At 38.0% G+C, this 24,547-nt stretch overlaps 1 protein-coding gene across 4 annotated transcripts in view; it reads left to right on the top strand.

The window, feature by feature from the left end:
* LARP1B (La ribonucleoprotein 1B) overlaps positions 1 to 24,547 on the top strand; it is a 36,941-nt gene that overhangs the window by 689 nt on the left and 11,705 nt on the right. For 2 of the 4 annotated variants that reach the window (XM_076337237.1, XM_076337236.1), the window contains exons 2-11: positions 7,540 to 7,601; positions 8,694 to 8,753; positions 12,477 to 12,645; positions 14,075 to 14,218; positions 16,643 to 16,786; positions 17,033 to 17,201; positions 20,991 to 21,135; positions 21,348 to 21,522; positions 22,315 to 22,487; positions 22,964 to 23,329. In XM_076337237.1, the coding sequence (XP_076193352.1) occupies positions 7,540 to 7,601; positions 8,694 to 8,753; positions 12,477 to 12,645; positions 14,075 to 14,218; positions 16,643 to 16,786; positions 17,033 to 17,201; positions 20,991 to 21,135; positions 21,348 to 21,522; positions 22,315 to 22,487; positions 22,964 to 23,329 (1,607 nt within the window). Of the gene's footprint in view, positions 1 to 7,539; positions 7,602 to 8,693; positions 8,754 to 12,476; positions 12,646 to 14,074; positions 14,219 to 16,642; positions 16,787 to 17,032; positions 17,202 to 17,979; positions 18,228 to 20,990; positions 21,136 to 21,347; positions 21,523 to 22,314; positions 22,488 to 22,963; positions 23,330 to 24,547 lie in introns of those variants that run through there. The other 2 variants (XM_076337238.1, XM_076337239.1) reach the window with 2 other exon arrangements.

Here is a 24,547-nt window from a genome sequence, read left to right as displayed (position 1 = left end):
TGGGGTGTGGTGTGATCTCCGGCGAGCCCCGCGTGGCGCTGGGCCCTGGTACTGGCAAATAGGGCCGGTAAGCTACTTGTCCCGCTTTGCTTTTCTTTAGAAACATTGCTAAATCCCGTTCGCTTTACCGCGGGTCTTTTTTGCCTAATTATATAGCAAGGCCCTCTGTACGGTCCGTTACTTGGTTTTGCTTTCCAGAAGACTTGGGTTGCGGAGGCTTTCAGTGTTAACAAAAGTAGTCAGTTTGCTTGCTCTCAGGATTCAAGCTGTTTATGTGGAAAGAGACGGAGCGAGAGTAGCCGTGGTATAATTTTCTGGCCTTTAATCACTACGTGTAACATAAAGCTACTTCATAGGCTCCATACGGACTAAACGGGCAGATGGCTTTACAACGCTGGTCATTGAAGAGCTGACTTGAAATTGCTAGGCTTTATGCTTAGGCTAGCAAAGCGTTCTTAGAGGTTAGCAGCTTCTTGGAGTATTGTTCTTGGCTGGAAGTAAACCGCTGACCTCAAAATACGTATTTCAGCCTGTGTTTCCTGAGAATTTCAATCTCAGCACTTGCTCCCAAAGGCACCTAACAAACTTTTTTGTGATCTGACAGTCGCTTTTATCCTTGAATTAAGTACATACTTCCTTCACGAAGAGAAATATGTAATTTATAGTTTGAAGTATACAGGTCGTGCAAGCAGAGGAAAGAGTTCTCTAGACCACAAAATCTCTACTTAGCTGAAGATCAAACCTTTTGGCAACGTATATAGTCATCTTTATCATCTTGACTGTTTTGTTTGCGTGTACTGACGCGCTCGTAAATACCTATTTATGCATAGCTTCCACAATCCAGCTTGCTGGGCAGCAGCTTGTGGTCTTGTCCGTACATGAAAGAGAACTTGTCACTCATTTGACTTGCTGTGGCAGTAATAATAATGGTACATCAGAAGCATTGGGAAAACTTCTTTTGTTGCATTAGCACCTCATGCTTCACCTTGTGTAAAGTTTACTTTTCCACTTAAGATAAAAGACACAAGTAGTTATTGAAGGAATGAGAAGAGAGAAAGGAGGCAGTGAGTTCATACACACGCTGTGCGCATTGTATGCTTAATTTGATGATTTCAGAGAACTTGAACTTATTTTTCTTCTGTATAAAAGTTGTGCTTTCCCTTTATCAAATTAATATTAAACGGAGTGGTTGCACCGGAACACTTTTTCAGTGGCAAGACTATAATTTAGCAAATATGGGAGTCACTGTTGCTGGTAATGGCATCGGTGAAGAACACATACCAGGATGCCTGTTTCGGTTTGGCCACCACCAAAAGCACCGTGAAGGAGCCACCGCTCTTTCCCTTGTAAAAGACAAAGCAGCTGATCTTCCCTGGCTGTTTGAAGGAAGGAATTGCCATGTGCCTCTGTCTGCAACAAGGGATGTATTTTGAAGTAACTAATTGCATGTTGGCAAAGCAAAATCAGTCACGCTAGACCCTTATGAATGTAGTAGCATGGAAATTAGTCATGTGAAATAATAAGTAGATGAGCAGAAATACTATTGGGATGGAATGTAAAACTATCTGTAAAGAGGATAATAAAACGTAAAAGAATCTCGCATCAAAGTAGTGACTGAATCCTGTTCGACTTGTTGATCCTGGCTTAATTTGTTGAAAGTTTCCTGGGATGTGCACGTATAGTATGCTCAGTGATAGTTACACACTTGAGAAAATTGACCCCGGTCTGTCATCTTTTGACTTTCAATTTAGCGTGGTATTAGTTTGTAATAGAGGCAAACCTGACTCTTGTTGGGTGACATTAACAGTTTCTTTCACTAACACTAGAAGGAAAAAAGTAATGTAAAAGACTTAAAAATTCTTGGTGAAACAATTCGGTCAAAGCATTGTTACTATGACCTATCAATTTTTTTGTCTCGGATATGTTAGTAGGTTTTAATCATGTTATAGTAAACCAAACACCTAATGTAAACATAGTTGAATTTTTCATGGTACGTTTGTTACCACAGTTCGTTGTTTCTGACTAAGCCTTTTATTAAACTTCTCTTTTAAACAGAATAATTTTAGAATTATACAGCTACTTTTACATCCTAATCTGCATTTAACTCATGGAGGAAGATTTGTAGCAGTATGAAATTGCTCGTGAAATTAATAGGCTCCTGTCCTATCCTGGTGATAGTGAACACAAGGAGTTAGCTTTAGCATAGGCTGTCGAATGATGCAAGGTACTTCTGCGGCGTGTATTCCTCCCCTCCCCTTCCCTTGTAGCGCCCAGCCAATATGTTGCAGTTAGTCTTCAGTTCTTAAAGTTGAAGCTCTATGAGTAAGAGGAGAGGAACGGTTGCAAGGAAGAAGTCCTATATAATCTTGTAGATAATTTTTTACAAGGCAACAAAATAAGCTTTTTTTTAAATTGAGCCAACAAGATGTGTCCGTATGGAAGCTGCAGCACAACCCAGTGTTAGTCCTGTATTCCTTGTCTTTCCTCTGAGTCTTGTTTTTCCTCAGCCTACGCCTCAGAGCTGGGCTCTCACGGAAGAGGCTAGTTACCCTTCCTCCATACAAATAATTTGCCCAGGATGGAGTTGTTGAAATAATTTTATTATGGAAGTTCTCCCACCTCTTCGTTTGATGAAACCTAAAGTGCTGCCCTTTTTTGTAAGCTTGCAAAAGGGAATCTGAATGACAAGTTCTCTAGCCTTCATGTGATTTGTATAGCTGATGTGGGTCTCTAATGATTCATTAGATAATTATTCAAAAATTGTTCATGAAACTTATGAAAGTATTCAATGAAGCAAAATACCTGTGCTGCTTAAGTGGTTGAAGTGGGTTTGCTTCCTAGTGTGCTTGAATGATGCAGTTAATTAAAATAACTGCACACTCCAGTCTTTTATATTGTGCTCAGTTTGTCTTTCTTCATTGCGTTTGTTTCTGGGCATCAAAGAACACCTTTCAACTGACTGATATTTTGGTAGCAGAACCGGTTGGCTGTAGTGCTATCGTATAAATTAATTTGCTTTAGTCTGTTAGCAAACAGGTTGTAAAAGTACAGTTTAGTAAAGGTATACTGTGTTACTAGGAATAGCAAGCTTTTGATTAATAAATGGGTAAATGATCTGATTATCAAATTTTTTTGTTGTGTCTAAGGCAGATATTATCTCTAGTTCTTATGAATTCACTGAACGTTTGAATAGCAGCTTTTAAAAATTATTTTAAGAATGATCAGAAGGTACAACATTGACAGTTACCCCAACCCTGAAAGGATTAAAAACATTATCTTTACAAACCTTACAAATCTTTACAAACATATCTTTACAAAGCATATGTAATTTTGTATGGTAGGGTTTTTTTTTTTGTTGTTTCTAAACTGGAGACCTGTTACGAGAGAGAAATCCATCCTGCTGCCTAGAGTCTAAGACACAGTACTGGCTTCCTGTGCTCTAGCATGTGCTCCCTTTAGACCATGAAAGCTTTTGTAGAAATTGAGTCACAGGTTGCAGCTTTCTATGAAGAAGCTAAGAAAAAATTGAGATGAGAAATGAAATGCAAGGAAAATAAATAGTATAATGATTAATCAATCATGTATTGGGGATTTTTTTCCCTTATTGCTTGTTGTATTGAAAAACTGGCTGGTTTTGAATGTAAATAGGTAGAAGGATGCAGGTGTCATAATTCACTGCCTTGATTAGTTGTTCAAATAGTGTGAAGAAGGTCAATCTAATGTAGGTTTGCTATAAAACGCTAGAACTATTGTAGGAAAGGATGTTAGCATAATTACTGCTTTTTTTTATTTCCCAGAATCTTGGATCTAAATCCATGCTCTAGAGTAAAATTATGATGTACTCCAAGGGACTGTTTTGTCACACTTGCAAGACTTCCACGTTTATCTGTTAAAATAATAGATTTAAGTATAGCTTACCTTGTTTAAAAATGGATTATACCGTGAAGTTTCAAACTGAGCATTGAAAGGAAAATGTTGTACAAGTTCAACAAACACGTTCCACTGAAGTTTTGAAGAGCTGTTCTGCTGGGTGATTGCAGCTGCCTCCTGAAGCACTTCTGGTATTTACGCGATGTTGTTGCTTCACTGAAGGAAATACATGTGCAGTCCAAGTAAAAATAAAACCTGAATATTGCCTAGAAATCCTTACAGCGTAAACCACTTTTGTATCAAAATTAGGATGTGTTCCACCTTTTACTAACAGACTTTGCTTTCAGAAGAAATTGGCAGTATCATCCCTCCCCTTCTATCAGAAAAAATTACTTGCTGACTAGTTATTTGCAGAACTTCATCCATTCTGACGTACTACTACTGAACATGTAATTTGTCTTGTAATCAGTGGTGCTTTGGTGATACAACTTTATGTACAAACTTTGCTTCTCTTATCTCTGCACAGCATCTAGTCTGCTTTTCCTTTTCTGTTGCCGTTGTCCCAGAGGATTGCTGCTGTTTTGGTGGTTCCAAAATTCATCTTTCATTTTTCAGAACTGTCATCCCGTGTATCTTGACATACTGCACGTGGCATGTTTGCACATCCATGTCTTTCTGCAGAAAATATCTCGTGTTAGAATGCGGTATATTATGAGACTTGGAAGAACCATAATAAAAATGGCTTTGAAGGCTGATTTCTGTTTTCATGTGGATGGCGTCTTTACTGGATGGAGTTCAGTGATTGAAAGATGATCATTGGCAATTAAACTTCCTCATCCTGGATTTTATTTTCTTTCCCCACCCCCTCAAAACTCAGCTGAAACCCAGCAAGTAAAGTAATCGAAGATAACTGAATTCTTTTATCAACACAGCATGCCATTACTAAACAGGTTACCTTGTAGCGTATGACTGAATAAACCATTTCAATACAGTTAGGTTGGCATTAACAATAAGTGAAATAGTTTATTTGCAAGGGCTTGTTGGGTTCTGCTGAAGCAATGTACTAAAGATGCCATTTCTGGGTATCCAGCACTGTTACATGATGTTGAAACCAAACACCAGAGTAATGTTAAGCATAGAGCTTTTATCTAAACACACTCTGGAGTAAGTTTTGCCTGAACAGTGGCTCTAGGCCTGTTCATAACAATGTAACAGATGTGACCTGGGTAAAACCTTTACGTGATCTGATGTTTTGTTCTTTTATTCTACCACCCTCTTCCCCCCCCCCCCTTCCCCTTTATCTTCCCTTTCATGCTTCACACTAAAATCCAACTCCCACACGATAAGCCCCAGAAAGCCGGTTGGGAAAGATCAGTTAAATTTGGTTTTGAGCACGGCTCTTTTGGGAGGACAAGAAACTCTGTGGAGTTGTTTTCGGGTAGGGAAGTACGGAGTGCAGCGAGATCTCGGGCCTTTGAGTTCAGAAAGGGCATCATCAGCTAGGCGCTGTGTTGCCTAATATTAATTTAGTTTTCATTTAGTGTGCAAATGCATCTTCCAAGTCTTGGATTACTACAGAAAGATAAGAGAGATTCCTTAAAACGAGTTGGGTCTCATTCTACTCGATTCAGATAGCCTTTCCTGCCGCCTGGAACAATGTCCCATGACTAAGATAGTGGAGCGACATTGAGTCTTTTATTTTTGAATCCCTTGTTACGCCCTGGTGACACACAGAGCAGAAGTTCTGGCAGAGCAGTTCTTCAGCAGCAATTTAAGTAAAAGTGCTGTGAGATGGAAAAACGGCTTCAGTAAGGTAATTGAACAGCTAGAGAGAGATGTGTGTTTGCAGACTACTGGAGGACAAATGCTATGGCCAGTCAGTTTACCTTTACAGATAATTGGCAGTTTTGTTGGAGAAAATTACAAATTTGTTTGCTACTCCACATCTACAGCTGTTTGTCTTGTTTTGTAAAGGGCAATTAGTTTACTGTTGAATGACAAGTAAAAATTAGGATTACGCGGTCACTGTGTGTTTCTGAAAGCTCTCGGTCTGAAGTTAATGGAAGCTGAATAACAAGAAAGAGGCAGTTTGGGGGGGTGTGTTTTGTCTTTGTTTTAAAAAGCAGATCTGTAGGAGAGGGAAAAAAACCTGCTGGTGAATGGTGTGGCAAAGGTCAAAGGCCGATCAGGATTCACTGAATTCACGTTTTGTGTGACATGCGAGTTGTATATAGCAGTATTAATATAATTTACAGTGGAATGTGGAGTATATATTAGTTTATGCTTCTAACGTTCACAGTATATTCCAGGAAGCAGACGGAGAGGGTTTTCAGAGTCACTGGGGCACGAGGGTGGGGTTCCCAGTGTGAAGTGCGATAAGGGAGATTAGTCACTGGATGTGAGAGAGATAAGGGTTGAGGAGGTGATGTTATCCCTGTATGAAATAATAATCCACTAGTGATTGCAGTCATGTTCAATGTTTCAACCTTGTCTTGCAATAAAATACTGAATAAGAAGTTTCAAGGAAAGGTTGTGACCACACCTCTATGGGAAAATACATGTTGGGAGAACAGAACCGGGGTTTAACAGGAGGAGTTAAGAGGTGGTTTCCTCTGTCTCAATTGTAATCTCCAAGAAAAATTGCCTCATACTAGTGGGGTTTTTTTCCCCCTGAATTCCCAATGCAAAAAGTAGAACACAGTTGAGATGGGTAGGGAAAAATTGCACAGAATAAGAAAATCGGATTCATATGCAGAAGGGTAATTGCACATGTATTAAAAGACGTAGTAAGTTTAAATAGACTGGTTTTTTTTTTAATGTAGGTTATTGATCCTAGATTGTTAGGCCCAATAATGTTGCCATATACGAGAGTGTTATTTCCAAGAATTACATTAATTCCTGGCAGATATTACTGGTAGAAGTAAGTCTCTTGCTCAGGAGATCAGACGGGATCAGTATTATAAAGCTTAGGTCTTGACTCAGGATGGTTCTGAAAATGTGTGAGTGTCAGCTTCATTGCAAGTGCTCATATTTATCATAAACATATCCATTGTGAAATTTGGGCATTAAAATTTATTGGTCTTAATGTAGTTTTTATAGTTATTTTCTCTTTTTACCTTTCCTTATTTTTTTTTTCATTGCTTTGGCTTGATTATGAGCAATATGGCTAAATTTTATTTGGCATTTGAGTAATTGCTCATAAAAGGAACTTACTAGGAATTTGTGAATATGTAATTGCTTCTAGTTTTTTTCATGCTTGCATAATGATAGATTTTGTAAATTAATTCTGTCTTATAAATATAGGATAATATAACTTTTAGGATATAGGATAACTTTTCTAATAGGATAACTTTTTTAATGTGTTTCAGGGGCTCATTTTCTTTGCTGCTTCTTAGGTTAAAACCCCAGCATTTGAGATAGTCTTGACCTTATAGCTGAGCAAATGCTTAACTACTGTGTTATACAGTATCCCATACACCTGGTTTTTCAAGATTATTTACACTCATTATGAATGTGAGTTTTTAAATGTCATGTACTATTAGTTACTTTATGGAAATGTTCATTGACTTTGATACCAAGGCCTCCAAAAAACTTTGGTGTAGTATGATAGATAGTTAAACAGAAGTGCAGTCTAATTCTTCACCTGAAAATATTTTTCTTCCTTTTCAGAACTACAAAATTCTACTAAAGTTATAAAAGCGGCGAAGCCCAGGACAAGGAAATGCAGCAAGGTTTGTATTTGCCGGAAGGACAGTTAGCTATGAGTTACTGGACTGACTGTGTTAGAAGTCCCAGTTAATCTAACCTGTTAATCTAAACTGGCATTTAGCTCAGCGGATAATATGGTAGGAAAATGAAATAATTTCAAAGGAGTATTTCTGGCTGTAAGTATCCAATATGGTAAATAGCTGATATTACTAAAATGAAAAGACAGCATGGTATTTTGAAGTTACAACCAGAAGTGTTATGTTCTGCCTTGGTAATGGTTAATTTTGAAGACAGAGAAAAGTAAAAAAGGAAGGGAAACTTAAAATTAGAAGGGATGATAAAGTGGCGTATGTATAAGGGATAAGGAAAGGCATTTTTGTTTAAAAAACCAATGGGATTATATAAAAATGTGAAGGGGCTGCAAAGAAACAACATCACTTGAGCACAAGCGATGCTAGATTGGTTTTGGAAATCCTTTTTGCATATTATGTGATGTGTGTCTTTATGTGCTGTTATAAAGTTATCATTATGACAACAGGAGACACTGAATCCTTTTACTGAAAAGTTAAGTTTCTTTCTACAATTTTGTACAGCCACCCCTTTTTAGGTTGAATAATACCTGTGCTCAAAGGTATTCCAAAAGCTCAAAGACTTTTAAGCAGTAGATACCTTTAAATCACATAGGAAGCTATGTGTAAGACAACATTTAATCTGACAGTTGTTTTATGTGTGCTCAAAAGTCATAAGCCCTTCTAGTTTGTTTTATAATAGAATGTAGAAAATTTTGCTTGCTTGCTATCTTTTTTTGTCTGTGCCCACTTAAAATATTCTTCATTAAGGCATTCTTTAGACAGTTATACTAATTACAAGCTAAGATGTATTGGACCTTGATTTGGATGTAACTGCAATGAAGAGTTGTTTCTACAATTGATCATATTCTGTTTTCAAAAGTTGTGTGTTTGTTTTATGCTGTATTTCTCAGTTTTTAAAAATTGCTACTTCTAACAATTCTGCTCAAAGAGGTAGTCTGGCCATCTGAGTCATGACTAACATCTTCCATGTATTAAAAAGGACTAAATCTAGGAAGTAGTATAAACTGTTTGTCATCTTTGCAGGCTGGTGATTTTGGTGATATCACAAACTGGCCAACACCAAGCGAAATAGCAAACAATGAAGTAAGTATCCTTTGTTATCTTCAGTATTATTTTTTTAAAAACCATATTGACTTCTCTGCTTAATACCGTTCCCCCCAGAATGTGCTTTGGATGTTACAGGGTTTCAGCAGAAATTTTGTCAATAATTCGGGATACTGCTCTGTGCTTAACTGTCTGCACTGGTACTGAAATTTCTGAACCCTTCACAAGCCCACACACATACACTCCATTTATCATTAGTGGTATGCCATGGACATGTAGGTAAAAATGTGCCATATTGACTCCACCATTTTAAGACTTGTATTTCCCTTTTCTACTCATTGGGAAGTTTATGCACAGATGAGAAGGCCTTTGGGGTGGTGAACATGCTGCCTTCCTTTGTGGCTCAGAATGCTTTGTGCAGGTTGTCTTAGGACAACTTAGTTATCCTTGCCCTATTCCTCTGATACATTTTCCCCTTGCTGGATCTTTAGTTAGCATCTATTCCATCAAATTATCTTCCTTTCACTTTATCTCAAGTGGTAAGTGCATAATGTATCTTACACCTCTCTTACGCTATTTAAAACAAGAACAGAGCACAGATTATTGCAAGCTATGAGGTGCCATTTCACTCTTTGCTATAGCTCTGCAGCACCCCTGTGATGCTTTTACTGTTTTCTTGGTGAGGGAAACCAGAAGATTTGGGTTCAACAATGTGCATTGTACAATTGAAAGTGCGCAAATGAAAACTGAAAGAGAGTATTAAGGTAGTTTGGCATGAATCATTTGTCCTGCGGGCTCAGTTTCTAACACCCTTCCTTATCCCTCAACTGATTGTCATAACTTCGTTGTTTATGTCAGCAACAAAACATTTTCAAGTGTCTAACCAGGCTTTTAGCATTGCAGGTCAAAATTGTAGATGGCTGTAGATTTGACGCAACATTATGTTTACTGCTAGGTAGAATTTGCCTCCTCTAGTAGCTTGTTCTACAGGATCTCTCAGAAAATCTTTGAGATTGCTAGAAGAATCTTTCAAACCTGAATAGATTATATGCCGATAAATTCATGCTTGTTCAGTTGCTCACATACCAGTTAGAATACTTTAGTGTGTGCATACATCCCATTGTGGTTTAGGATTTATACAAGATCCTTGATTTGACTTTTTTTTTTAAAGTATTTATAAGCTTCTCCATCATCAATATTCCTGTCAGTTGCTGAGATGATGTGAACGGAAGAGACTACCGTTTCAGAAGGAGAGAGTGGTGATATATTTAACAATATCATGAAGGACGCATGACTTGCATCCTAAAGCTGCTAATTTATCTGGTGGCATTAGAAGTGTATAACTCCCAGCTGTGCATCAAACTCCTTCCTTAGTTACTCATAAGATTAGAAATAATTTCACCTGTGCTTTTTATAACTCAGATGCACAGCCTCTTTGTTTGCTGTAGTCTAATAACTCAAACATGCTGTTCTTGAAGATTGTGTGGTCAGTTCCACTATGCAATACTTTTTGTTTGTAACTTTTCAGAGACTACTGTTGTAACACATGAGATACAGTGCAGAGAAACTCTGTAACTGTGTCCAAAAAATAATGATGTTGTCTATCATGTTCTGATGCTCAGAAAAGGAGAGGGTCTGCTGAGCTTAGATCTGAGAGATTGAATAGCTGTGAAAGGATTAAATTTTGTATCCTTTAATAATATTTGTAAATGCTAGTGTTGATTTGTGACGTAAGTCTAGAATATGCTTACTTTAGCATCTTTTTTTCTGTTTTTGGAAATACCGGTTTTAGTGACTTAAGAAAACATGCACCCGTATCTTATGCATTCTCTTTAGTACTGTAGGTCTTTAGAATCTACTTGGTTATTATGTTAAATTTTGATATGATTAATGATGTCTGTACAGTACTAATCAGAGTGGCTGAGAGGTACATATGTAGTGTTTCATAAGAATATATACACATTTGATGTTTTCTGTCTGAAATAGTCTGCTTTAAGAGTATTTTTTTTTAATTTTTTGGTTTACCAGATGGTCTAGATTGTATTGCACAGATGTTAATTAACCTTTTGCTGACTTAAGTATGTGAGAATTTTAGTACACAAATTCATGTAGTGTCTGTTAAACCAAATAGCATTTAGTTTGTATTTAATCTCAATAGATTAGTCTAAGGGAAGGTTTTGCGTTCAAATTAATTACGGCATAGTACTGCAGTATCTACTGTATGTACTTGAGCAGGTTCAAAGGTATCTCCACAACATAGGAGTATTCTTTCTGTTTGGCAGAAATGTCTGCGATGCTTAATTTTGCAGGTAGATATCGAATCATAGAATAGTTTGGGTTGGAAGGGACCTCTAAAGGTCATCTAGTCCAACCCCCCTGCCACAGCCAGGGACATCTTCAACTAGAGCAGGTTGCTCAGAGCCCCGTCCAACCTGACCTTCAATGTTTCCAGGGATGGGGCATCCACCACTTCTCTGGGCAACCTGTGCCAGTGCTTCACCACCCTCATTGTAAAAAAATTTCTTCCTTATATCTAGTGTAAATCTACCCCTCTTTAGTTTAAAACCATTCCCCCTTGTCCTGTCGCAACAGGCCCTGCTAAAAAGTCTGCCGCCATCTTTCTTATAAGCCCCCTTTAAGTACTGAAAGGCTGCAATAAGGTGTCCCCGAAGCCTTCTCTTCTCCAGGCTGAACAACCCCAACTCTCTCAGCCTTTCTTCAGAGGAGAGGTGTTCCATCCCTCTGGCCATTTTTGTGGCCCTCTTCTGGACCCGCTCCAACAGGTCCATGTCTTTCTTGTGCTGAGGGCTCCAGAGCTGGATGCAGGACTCCAGGTGGGGTCTGACCAGAGCAGAGGAGAGGGGCAGAATCCCCTCCCTCAACCTGCTGGCCACGCTTCTTGTGATGCAGCCCAGGATACGATTGGCCTTCTGGGCTGCGAGCGCACATTGCTGGCTCATGTCCAGCTTTTCATCCACCAGTACCCCCAAGTCCTTCTCGGCAGAGCTGCTCTCAATCCCTTCATCCCCCAGCCTGTAGTGATAACGGGGAAAAATGAAACTTTCCACTATTTGCTAAAATGCTGTTCGTTTGCCTTCTTTGAAACCTGCTATTCTGTGGGATTTCCAAGAAGTGATGATCTGCAGGATGCTGGCAGTACTCAAAGGCATACAGTTCCCAGTAAATGCCATATTCTAATGTGGGAAAAAAAAAAAATCTGTAATCATACACCTCCACATCCTCTGGTCTTTGGTTCACGTTCTGATTTAGTGGAACAGAACCATCAGAGTTAAGACCTATGGCTCCTTATAGTTTACGTGAACATTTGGCATGCTATTGAGGTTGTACAGCATCTTGGGAATTTCTGATTTACTGTTCAGTATTCTGTAAACACAACTTTTTAAAGATAATCAGTCTGAACAGTAGGTACTGGTGAGTAATATTTCTTTCTTTCTTATGAAATAAATTTCAATTATGAGGTATTGAAACATGATTGTCGTGCACTTTGCAATTCTACATCTTCAGTTAAAAAACAAACAAAAACTTTCTTAATCTAAAAATTCTTTTTATAGTCTTGCCAAGTTAGCAGAAAATAGAACTATTTAAAATGAGACTTTACAAAACAACACAATTCTTAAAACTCACCCTACTGAAGAGGTTGAGAACAGGTAATAATAAAGGAATTTTAATAGGTAAAGGAAACTTATACCTTTTGCTATCAGCAGCTGTACTGTCAGAAATAATTACCAGTATCTCTTGCAGTGTAAGACTGTAAGTCACAGTAAGAAGCCAACAAATAGAAGAGAAAAGGAGGAGAAATCTGATCAAAAAAGCAATAATGGAATCAAGGACAACCCGGAGGCAAAGCCAGATGGTCCGGGAGACAATATAAGCGAAGATGAAGCTCAAACTAATAACCAAAGGAAAAAAGGTCAGTCTGGGCACTATGTATAATGCAATAGTCACCATTGATACAGTTACATTAATTCCAGTTGAATGACTTGATGAAACTTCTTGTTTTGCATTTTCTAGGTGATAACGGATATATTGCTTTCTGCTAGGAAGCTTAAAACAGGCTTCCTTTCTCAGGTTTTGGAGTGTTCTGTTTAGTCAAAAAGGAATTCTGGGGAAAAAGCAGCTTGTGTCCTGCTGATGGTCCGTGGAGCTCTGACAATTTCTGGAAAATTTTAACGTGGCTGTACAAACCATTACTGTCTCTCATGTCTTTATTTCCCTAGATAGCACTACGTTAATTTAACTTCATATATGTGTGTGTGTGTGTATTTGTTACTATATATACTAACACTTTAATTTTCATGTTTTACTATTAGCTTACACCTTGAAGTGATCATGTGAAAACTAAACCAGGTTATTAATTTCCTTTTGATCCAAGCTGTTACATAAAAAATAGGAAGCAACCCTGTATCTCATTTGGTCAGTAGACTGGAGTAGGCTGGAGAAACAGCTGAGAGGGTTTTAAGATATTGCTGCTATCAGCTGCTTTTTTTTTTTTCTTGCTTCCCTTCTGGTATTTCTTCAGATCCTAAAGACCTTTGTTGTTTAGATTTGTTAATCTTCCTATGTATATATTTAAAAACAAATCCTTTATTGCTTTTAATTTTTTCAGTCTAAGTGGAAATCTAAATCAAAGCATTCCACAGGTACAACCTATTTTTTTTTTTTTTTTTCCCCCAGCGTGGATAACACATTTTATGTATTTGCTTATATTTTTTTGGCTACAGAGGTATGAAGCCCACAATACCAATCAAGTATAGAACAGCAAATATCATTAAATAATTGTTGTAGGCTGGCCTAAAATACCCATTAACCAAAATACAGCTTTGCTAATAATTTTTGATGCACATGAATGAACTTAATCTGAGTATCTCAAGGTAAAAATACAGTACCACAGCTAAATTCTCAGGAAAAATTTTATGGTTTGTGATTGAAATCTTTATTTTAGTCGTTAACTTGATAAGTTATGTTGTACCTTTAAGTTTCATATGCAAGTTGTGAAATTATATAGCAATGAATTTACTGTATATATTTAACACATATAGCTATAAATTCTTGGTAATGGAGCTTACATCTAAAAATTCATTAAATAAAAAAGCTCACCTTCATTTCATACATTTAAAGCTTAGGTAAGGTTACCTTTCAGTTTGAGAAATTCCTGTTTACTGCATTTATTATTGTTCAGTCATTCATCATATCTTAACATTTCAATGTTGAGCTTCTCCCAGTTTTTAAACTTTGAAATTAACGCTTACTAGTTCTGCAAGAAGAATTCTATAGAATCTTTTCAGGAGCTGAAACCTCAAGTAGTGCTATGATTAAGAGTAGTATATTAACTTTTCAAGGTAACAAGCAGAAATGGGTGCCGCTTCACTTGGATGATGTAAGGTCAGACAGTAAAGAAAGACCAGGCTCTCGAACTAGCTCAAGATTTCTGCTGGAAACAAACAAGTTAATACCTCATAACAACAGACGGAATGAGACAAGGAGTAAGTAGTTTTCAATCTCTGGGTCTTTATTTGTGGCAAATAAAGTATAGTACCACATGAGTAGGCATTAGATTGGCAGTTTATGTTGAAACTTGACTTTGGCTATACTAAGTAAAACCTAGTGTTAATATTTGCCAATAAGCAGCAAAAAATAAATAAATTGTACTGTTGTTTAACAAATTTTAAATTGGAAAGTTTTGTTTAAAAGCTTACTGTCAGATTTTTTTTTTACAACTCTGATCAATTTGATGAAGAGGTTAATGTCTCAATCACTGACTCTTCTGAGTAACTGAGTTTGGAAACAGTCGATCTTTACAGCGTGTGCTGGTGCTCTGAATCAGAGCAGCATATATTTTTCTCTTCATGGCTCCCTAGAGAGTCTTGGGCCACAGCTTTACGATGCAGAAAGTTTGGAAATAGTCTCATAAGGTGGCTGCTCTGTCCTGCTCTACTGCTATTCCTGCAGCTTGTTGCTACCAGAGCAATTGCTTGTGGACCTACACTTTGAACTCTGCTTTGGCAGTTCTACTGATGTTGGGTTTTTCTTTAAGTTGGACCAATTCCTTCAGTTCCCCGACCTATTTCTTGGCTTGGCCATGCAAAAAGTTGTTCTAGCACAACAGAGGGAGAAATGCACTACAGCTGGTACTGTTTCTGGTCCTCAGGTGTTCTGCATACAGCTTGTCAGATGGCAGAAATCTTAGGCTGAGTGTAACTTTTTGGTTTACGTATTTGCCTTTAAGTTTTAAAATCACAATATACATTAACAATTTAAATGTTTGCTCATTATAATAAGTGCTGGATGCTACTGCGATGGGATTTTTGAAGTCATTTTAGGAACATGGATGTTAAGGGTTTGATCTGGATGTCTGAGGGATGGGCAGGGGGAGGGTTTTTACTAGTGTATCACTTTCTTCAGCAATTATTCTTCAGGATGGTCAAATGACCAGAAACTTGTAGCATGAACTCTACCTCAAGGCTCTGGTGATTCAAGACCAGTTTCAGTGTGAGAGAACATAAAACATCTCTTGCATGTCAGGAATATTGGCTGTTTAAATAAAAACTTGTTTCAGGCTTAAATACAACACTAGCTCATGAAGGTGTTACATGTAGGACTTTTGCATGTGTCTAAGCCACGCGTACTCCAAGTGCAAAAATGAAACTGATTCGGGGAAATAGTTCAAATAATGCCTACGCATTTGGGATCTCTAAGGTTGAGGGTAGCGAGTGTGAAGGCTAAGGTCCCAATTCCCAGTGAGAGACACGCATACAGATTATGATATTCATAAATTCAGAATCCTATTTGGCGGAAAAGAAAGTCCAGGAACTTCAATGTATGAACATACATATTTTGTTGTAGGGTTCATTAAAAATAATTGCTAGTAAAACAAGGTTTCTAATACGAACAAAGAATCATATCTTTAGTCAGTCCTTTGTTAAATTTAGCAACTCTCAATTTGATCAAGTAGGGGCTGTATCCCCAGGCATTCCTCTGACAAAGAGGTCCCCCGGCATCCAGAAGACTATTCAACTACAACTTAAAGAAACTTTAAGCAAGGGTGACTGACTGAAGATGGAAGTCTCTGAGAGTGTTAGGAAAAGAAAAAGAAATGGTGTGAGAGAGGGCTTCATTTTCTGTCATGAGTAAAGTGAGAATTACACCTGTCCTTAAGTTTTGTGGTGAGTGGAGCCAAGGTCCCTGGGGTCTGGTTTGGACCTGCTTGCTTTCCTTTCTTCTTCTGCTTCTCTCTTGCTCTCTTTTGCTATGTGCAGACCACGTATTTATATGAAAACCTTACATAGATTCTTACAGAGTCGTCTTAGATTTGCATGTGTTATCAAAAAGGGGTCCTTAACTTAAAAGCTCAGTTTGGGGCACGACCAGCAGAGAATAAACGATTGCTTGTTAAATGGGCAGAGTCGGGGGGGCGGAGCGGTAGATGGCTGCTTCTGGGAACAAAAGGGAGGCTCCAGAGAGCCATTGCTGTGGAAATCCCACCCCGAGCAGGATCATCAAGAGCTAGCAGCTCTTCCTAGCTCACTCTAGGTACTGGGAGTTGTCCACAGGAGGAGACTGTATTATCATGCCTGAAAGGAGAATTGCATGATCATTCCTTCCCGTCCCAAGCCGATCATAGATATTGTGATCCCTGAGCTGGCACCAGAGTGTCCAGTTGCTTCAGAAGCATTTGAGACTTAACTGCCAGTCAATCCCATTTACTCTATTGCTAACAGCTTCTGCCCGACTCACCCTCAGGCATGGCTGGGCAAACCTCACTGTTTCACCCTTGCAGCTTCAGATCTGACCTCCTGCTTCAGCCAGCATGACTGAGTCAGTGGATTGCCTGGGTGCAAGCTGAGAACTCTGTGTTACAAGGGACTTTTTGGCACTGTGATATTTAATTATGCTTTTTTCTCTTAAAGATTGGCGTCGTGATAGAGAAAAGAGAGATGATCATGATGAAGTGTGCAGTGTGAGAAGCGAGGGTAGCAGTGTTCGAGGATTCTCCAGAGGCAGAGGAAGAGGTAGAGGCAGAGGGAGAGGACGAGGCAGAGGAAACCCTAGAGGTACGCAAAGAAGTAGATGCTTAGCAAAAACTTTAAAACGATGTTTATAATGTTATGGCTTGCACATGAAGTAAGAGTTGTCTCAAAAAACATAACTTTTAATATAATTAAGTAGCTTGAGTCTTTTTAAAATCAGATGCTGAAAACCAACAGTAAAATAGCAGTGTGTATCATGCCTTAAAATATTTGTGTGCTGGACTTAATATTTTTCACTATCTTTCTTTTATGTTCTCCTTTATTTTGAAGTGAACTTTGAATATTCAGTTGGTTATCAAGAACTGTATGGTGAAGGAACTGACCAACTATTTCAACCTGAGCTTAATGCTAGTGTGTTGTATTACTATGGTGATGGAACAGGAGTGCAGATGTATTCTGTGGATGAAGCACTTCTCAAAGAATATATAAAACATCAAATGTAAGTAGATTGTTTAACGTACAAATATTTTTAGAGATCTAGTTAAGATAAAATAACTCATTTCAAACAGTGTTTAATCCTTATTATCCATATAAAGATGGAGATTAAGGCATTTCAATTTAACTTTTTGATTTGTCCATTACCAGTGTCAGTTTGAACTGATTTACTAGTGGGGTGGAAAAACTTGAGTGATGGGGAGGAATTTTAAGGAAGCTGTTCTGCATCTTGTGCTGTAGTCTGGCTCTAACTTGTATACCTGCTTTATTTATGGTACATAGCCCTCTTTTTATGTTGTCATGTAATTGAGATATGGATGTGTCTGAGCTTGTGCTTTTGAGTACTGTTGGTCTGTTTGCCTATAAAGCTCTTCTTGGGTGATGTAGCTAGACGTTTCCCTTATTTGCTCTCAATTTCACTTTGAGAAGTCTTGTTAGTTTTATGTTTTCAGTGTTTCGCCTGAAACATTTAACTGCTGAAAGAGAGTAGTTTTGCAATGATACTTGATTTTTCAATAATCTGAAATGTTTACTTTCTCGTGTACACCATTAGGCAATGAGAAACCATCTGGAAGACTGATTATCACCAGGAGACAAGTCAAAAAGGGCCTGGAAACCACTAGTTCATTTTAAAGAGACAGTTTCCACCACTGGCAGATATTTCATCTTCTGTACTTGCAACGGCATTTCTCTGCGATGCCTTTGTGGTGGTTTTTGATTGCCCTTGTATTCCATAAAGCAACTTGCTTATTTTATTCTTGCTTCTTTTGTTACAGTTGACGCAAAAAGGAAGAAAAAAGCCTCTTTAAGGGCAGAAAGTATCTGGCATGTGGCTATCAACTTCAAAACTTCTATTGCAGTCTTTTTTGTTACTCTTGCTGCCAGGCCCCTATGAGACCTGACAGTGGACATGTACCCCCATGTCAGGATAATCGGCCTGCACTGTCCTCAGACAAGTGAGGGAGGAGCACAGACACTCCACTGTTGGCCAGATTTCTGGGCATGCAGTGTAGAATCCAGACCTTCTAAGGTAGGACATGATGATGTCCCCCTCTGCTGAGAAAAATGTCAGTTACAGCATTGGTCACATCTGACTTCTGGTTATATTTGTATTTTATTTTAGCAACAAGAGGTTGGCAGGTGTCAGTAGAAGACTTGGCATGGCTGGCTAACCAGAGCCATTGGTTGCTTGTCTGATATGAACTCCTAAGGCAGTTTGATTACGGAGTTTGCTTTCCATGAGAGAGAGGGAGATTCTTGAGCAGGTTTAGAACATAACTTCACTATTTTTAGTCTCCTTAAAAAAAAAAAAAAGGTGTTTTTTATCTATTCACTTCTTTTATCACATTAAAAATGATGGGAAACAGACTTTATTCATCAATTACTTGTTATTAGCTTCTAAGCGGGGATGGTTTTGTCTGCCTTTCATAATTTAGTTACAAAATACTAAAGTGACTATGCCAAAGAAGGAAGTATATGCAGAATAAAGCTACACAGAACTGTTAGGTCTCAGAGTTCCTTATGGAGTCCAAGATAGATCAGGATATATTAGAGAAGTGAGATTGGTTTGAATCCTAGTGAATTGATGAATTTTAAAACACTTTACCTGCTTAATAGGGAAAAATCTTAGAGACTGTGTCCAACTGAGTTGATGTGTAATTACAGTAAGAAATACACTGCTATCAAGCAGTTTGTGCTTGTCCCAAGAACCAGCTTGATGTACAAGAGAGAGTAATATTTGTATTACATACAAAAATATCTTTTAATGTTTTTAATTACAGGCTGAAGTTGTCAGCCTGAAAAGTTTCGGTGCTTAGCAACTCCTCAGTCTGCAACATGCAGTAGAACTCTATTTAAAGTCCTCTTTCTTTAAAAAATAAAGAAATAAATAAAAGTTCAGACATGCATCCAAGTCTGCATCAGTTCAAGAATAAGTAAAGGGACTCTGAGGAAAATGAAAAAGAACAGAAAAGTTGGAGGGTGTGTGTGTGTGTTTTAGGTTTGTCCCTCTACTTGGAGCAAACTTGTGCGTTGTCTTCATTTATCATTAATGGTCTTTCACATTCCTTTTTCTAGAGTGATGGACATCAAGTGAGGCAGTTTGAGTCAAGTTCAGTCATTGTCCATTTCTGCTTGTGGAATTTTTAACTAGGTGAATCGTTACAAGATTTTACCTTTACTGTATGACTGTAAAGGTAACGCTAGCAAAATGTTGATATATGGCTTTTGTGCTTGCTTATCTTCTAGATTGGGAGGGGAAAAGAAATGCAGCAGTTCAGAACAGTAAATAGGATATTCTTGAAAGAAACCTTCTCTTTGTGCACAGTTGCTTTCACTGATCAGTTTACTTAGCTCTGAGTAAGAGCTTAATTCTCCGAAAGCCTTATTCTCTTCTCTGTTTGCTCTGATTTAATGGCAATGTTTTCATTTGTCGTATGTCTTATTGTCCAACTTTGAGACTTTATATTCATTCTGTCTTGGAGCTCAGTGTTTCACATAGAAAGCTTTTGCTTCGAATTTCTTTAGCTACCAAAAATTAGAGAAAGAAATGGTATCAAGCTTCTCCTTGGGTCAATGATGGCATCAGAGTCCTCTCCTCTTGGTAACTTTGGCTTTGATCCCAACTTCAGTGGAGACACTTAGCATTTTACACTTTGTTGAAATTAGAATTAACTTTATTTACATTTGCATGTGGGTTTTTTCCTCAGCATTTTAATGCTCTTGTTTTATTTTTGCACTACCTCTATTTTTGTGTCATAGAATTTTAATTGCTCTCCATTAAGTATTTCACTACCTACATTTTCCTGAACCTGATGAGGAGTAGTATTCCTTGGATGTAACATGCAAAATCATGGTATGATGTGTGAACTCTGAAAGGCCTAGATTTTAGTCGTCGTGATTAAATTGGGTTTTTTCCATTCTTTTTCATAGGATGTTTTCTCGTTCCCTTGCTTTGTGTGACAGATCATGACTTACTTTTTCTCTTCACTAAGTATAAAACATCTTGACACCCTGATCATTTCATAGAGCAGCTTCATTGTTTAAGATGATTTGTCTTTCTGCTATTTCTTTGTCCCTCGTCTCTCTTGTTCTGTGGTATTGTCAGATTCCTGAAATGGTCCTTGTCCCTCTTTATCCACTAAACATCATCTCTTCTCTTAGACTTTACCTTTCTCCATGAACTGTTGTGCCTTTTGGTACAGTTTCATGCAAATACAACGTTACTATTTTTGTTTTCTCATCTTCCCATAAGCATGCTTGAAGTAATGATTCAGAGTATATATATGTTCCTCAACACTCAGATAGGATACTTAAGCCTTCTAATGTACTGGAAACTGGGAAAAGAAAAGATACAGTTCAGGACGAAGGTGCACTGATACTGCTGTGTGGGAAATAACTTATGCCCTGACTGTAAGCAGTAGTTGTCCTTCATCTATATGGAGGCTAAGAGAATGTTGTTTCCTTCTGTTCATGTAAGTAATAAGGGAGGGGATGGGTGAAAGAAAAATTGAGCATAGTTTTTCCTTATGCAGTTCATATACGCAAATGTAACAAGGCTTTGATTTATCCCCCTATGTACTGTACTGGATCATAAGTCTTTCTTAACATGTCGAGCGTGCATGCTGTTCTGTAAGTCTTGCTTATAACGATACACCTGTTGAAAGAACGATTTTGTTGATGACAAAGTATGCTCTGTTTTTAATGGAAGACTTTAACAAGGAATCTCTAAGTTGCTATTGTAGGATTGTCTTTAACCTATAATAGGCTCATATTTGCATGTTTCTTTCTGCAGTGAGTATTATTTCAGCACAGAAAATTTGGAAAGGGACTTCTTTCTGAGGAGAAAGATGGACCAACAAGGATTTCTGCCTGTCTCATTGATTGCTAGCTTCCGTCGGATGCAAGCTCTGACTACAAATGCTGCACTCATTTTGGAGGTAAAATAATTCAGAAGTATGTATGTAGAAAGTTGCTGGGTTAATTTTGTACTGCCATTTAAAGTCAGTGCTATGAAGTTAAGAAAGATTTCTGTTTGCAGTGACAAGGATTTTATAAAGAGGCTATGAATGGCAAAGTTTGTGGGTTTTTTCTTTTTTGGGTGGTGCTGGATAGGTAATGTTTTTAAAGTTACAATATGCTTGTCACATAGGCCCTAAAGGACAGTACAGAAGTTGAAACTGTGGATCAGAGGATAAGAAAAAGGGTTGATCCAGAAAAATGGCCAATTCCAGGCCCTCCTCCATGCAGTCTGCCACCGACTGACTTCTCTCAGCTCATCAATTGTCCAGAATTCATACCAGGACAAATTTTTGGCTCACATACTGGTAAAGGATTTATTTTATGGAAACAGAAGTTTAGGACTGTCTACCCAGCTTAGGAAGTTTGCCTCTTGATACCGATTTCATAATAGAGGTTGTACATTTGGTAACAGTTTGTTCAGCTGATATGCCCGTCAGCCTTGCGGTTGCCAAGTCACATGGCTGGCACGGCTGATGTGAAGTAGATAAAAATGTCTCTTATGTGTTACGGCTGTGACCGTTCTCCAGAATATAGTATGATGGACTACAGTCCTTTAGTAGTAGAAGTAGTAATAGTAATCTTAAGTTAGTCATAAAATCTGCTTCATTTTGTTAGGAGCTGAAAGTTAACTCTTTATTTGGTGCATCCTGGTTTTGGATGGGGATCTCATTCACATTATTAATAGGGTTTGTTCACTGACAACCCTTGGCAAGGAAGTCTTTTACTAAAATGTTGGCTGGAATTAAATGGGAAGAATGAAGACTGAGTTAGGCACCCGTCCATAGAGCTGGAGGATGGTGTGGAGAAAACATGTCCCTAATGACGCTGCTCTTGTTTTCTGAATAACACATAATTTCTCTCAGGCTGTTAGAAACTTTCCATGTAAATAAGTTGCTAGAATCGATCTTTTCCTAAAATGTTGAGTGAACTGTGAAAAGCTATCTCCGAAAAATGAAAAGAAATTCTGCCTATCAGTGTTATATTTAACCAGAGAGGTAGAAAAATGATAGCTGTGGTTAGAAGAAAGACTAGTGAAACAATTAAACCCCAACAAAACAACCCGCAACAGGAACTGAACTACTGTTTTCCACTGCTAGAGTCTGCGCCAAGTTCTCCGAGAATGGGAATCCCGCTGAGTCCAAAGGAAAACACTGAAACGAGTAATTTTCAGACAATGTCTAAAGGATTGTCTACAAGTTTGCCTGATTTGGACTCTGAACCTTGGATAGAAGTGAAGAAGAGGCATCGTGCAACCACGGTCAAACTAAAGGTAAAAATCAAAACCCTTTAAGTTATGCTTAAATAAACAAATGCAAATCCTGCCACCTTTCAGATTATGCCGTAAACCAAGATTTTTCACGTTTTAATGTATGTGATGCTTGATAATGCAATAGAGGTAGCGTGCGTACTTCTCACTCTACCAGACCTAGAATAACTAAGTGCATTTAAAATCCTGATCCAAAGCTCACTAAAATGAAAAGGAAATGCTGGGGGTGTTTTTTCTGCTGAGGGACAGTTGTACCTGTTGATTATTGAAAAATGTATTGAAATGTGCATTGAGAATTGTTCTAAAAGCTTATGGCAGAATTTAGAACAGTAATTTACTTAAACATCTGAAAGTGGCTGTATTGTTTCTAATTCCCATACATTTGTTTACTGAAAATGTTCTGTTGTGTTCTGTTTGTCTCCTGTTTGGATAATCACTATCCAATTCAAACATAAAATGCATCACCTTTTCCAACTTAGGAAAGTGTTCCTATACCTGATCAAATATCAGATCAACAACAGCCACCCCCACCTCCAGAGGAACAAGAAGAACTTGATTTTTTGTTTGATGAAGAGATGGAACAAATTCAAGGACGGAAGAATAAATTTACTGATTGGTCAGACAGCGATTCCGATTATGAATTTGATGATCAGGACGTAAACAAGATTTTGATTGTAACACAGACACCACCATATATGAGAAAACATCCTGGTGGAGATCGTACTGGCAACCACGTATGCCGTGCAAAAATTACATCAGAACTTGCTAAAGTTATTAATGATGGCTTATACTATTATGAACAGGATTTGTGGATGGAGCAGAGTGAAAATGACACTATGATGAAGGTAACTCTCTTAATTTTTGACCTGAAAACCATGCCTGTCCAAACAGTTCCAAAATTAACTTCAGCCATCTGCTACGTAATTGTAAAATGCTACACTTGTTTGAAAGAAAAGTGACAGTAGTTGAATTTACAGGTCTATTGAATTCTCTTTATTTTGATAATATTGTAAACAGTTGAAAGCAAAACCAGCAAGTTTTTCTTGTCGCAGATTTGACCAAAAACATTGAATGAATATTTTTTAGAACTATTTTTGACATTTTGGACATGGTTTAACTTTTTCAGTGTTTTCTTGTTCTATGAATAGCTTGTTTCATAACATTTGTAAACCCCTGCCATAGGGGAAGGGGGCACATTTCTGAGGTGAGATAATGAGAGGAAGGTAATATGGTCATTTTAAGGTAGTTTTATATCGAGGTTCTGTTCACCTTGTAGCTTGTTAGAATGATAGCTCTGCGAGCAAATGGAACTTTGGATCGCACACCTTACTTTATTATAGAAACCCTTTTATTTCCTAGCCTGTACATGGGCCCCTGTCTTTGAGGCTTTCAAAACTTTGGAAGGAGATTGTCAGCTCTGTGACTTTTATTTATTCATTTACTTCCTTATGTATTTATACTTTTTTTTTTAAATATACTAAGCAGCTGTAAAATTACAGATGAGTTGAACTCCAGCACTGCATAGGCAGAGGTCAACATGGCATGCTGCAGTCCTGTCACTTGCTGCTCTTGGTTTATTAAGAAACCCTTTATTTTGTGCAAGCGAGCCCAGCGAGTGGCATGTCTGTAGGCAATCCCACCGTATCACTAGCAGGTATTATGTGTACAGAAATACAAAATTACCTAGACACTAAGTGGTGAGGGGAAGGAGCTTTATCTGTGCATAAGGGCAAAGGTGGAGTGGGGGGAAGGGGGAACGTAGCTCAAAGGACAAATGGAGCATGTGGGTACAAAAAAGAACTGACAAAGATAGAAATGAACGTTGAGAATAAGAGCAAGAAATAAAGGTAGAATTCAGAATGTGGAGTTTTTATTACAAAGCAAATGGACCAAGAAAACCAGCAAACTGGAAGAGGACAGTGAGAAATAGCACACAGCAAGAGAAAATATTTTCTTTGTCGTTGTTATGTTCTTGACAATGGTTTAAACAAGATTTTTCACACACAGCACGCACATGCACACGCACACGTGTCCCACCCCACCTTCAGCTGGGTAGGGGCATG

The sequence above is a fragment of the Aptenodytes patagonicus genome, chromosome 4, assembly GCF_965638725.1.
Source record: "Aptenodytes patagonicus chromosome 4, bAptPat1.pri.cur, whole genome shotgun sequence".
NCBI lineage: Eukaryota > Metazoa > Chordata > Aves > Sphenisciformes > Spheniscidae > Aptenodytes > Aptenodytes patagonicus.
The sequence above is the reverse complement of the archived record's forward strand: the minus strand, read 5'-3'. Positions and strand labels throughout refer to the sequence as shown.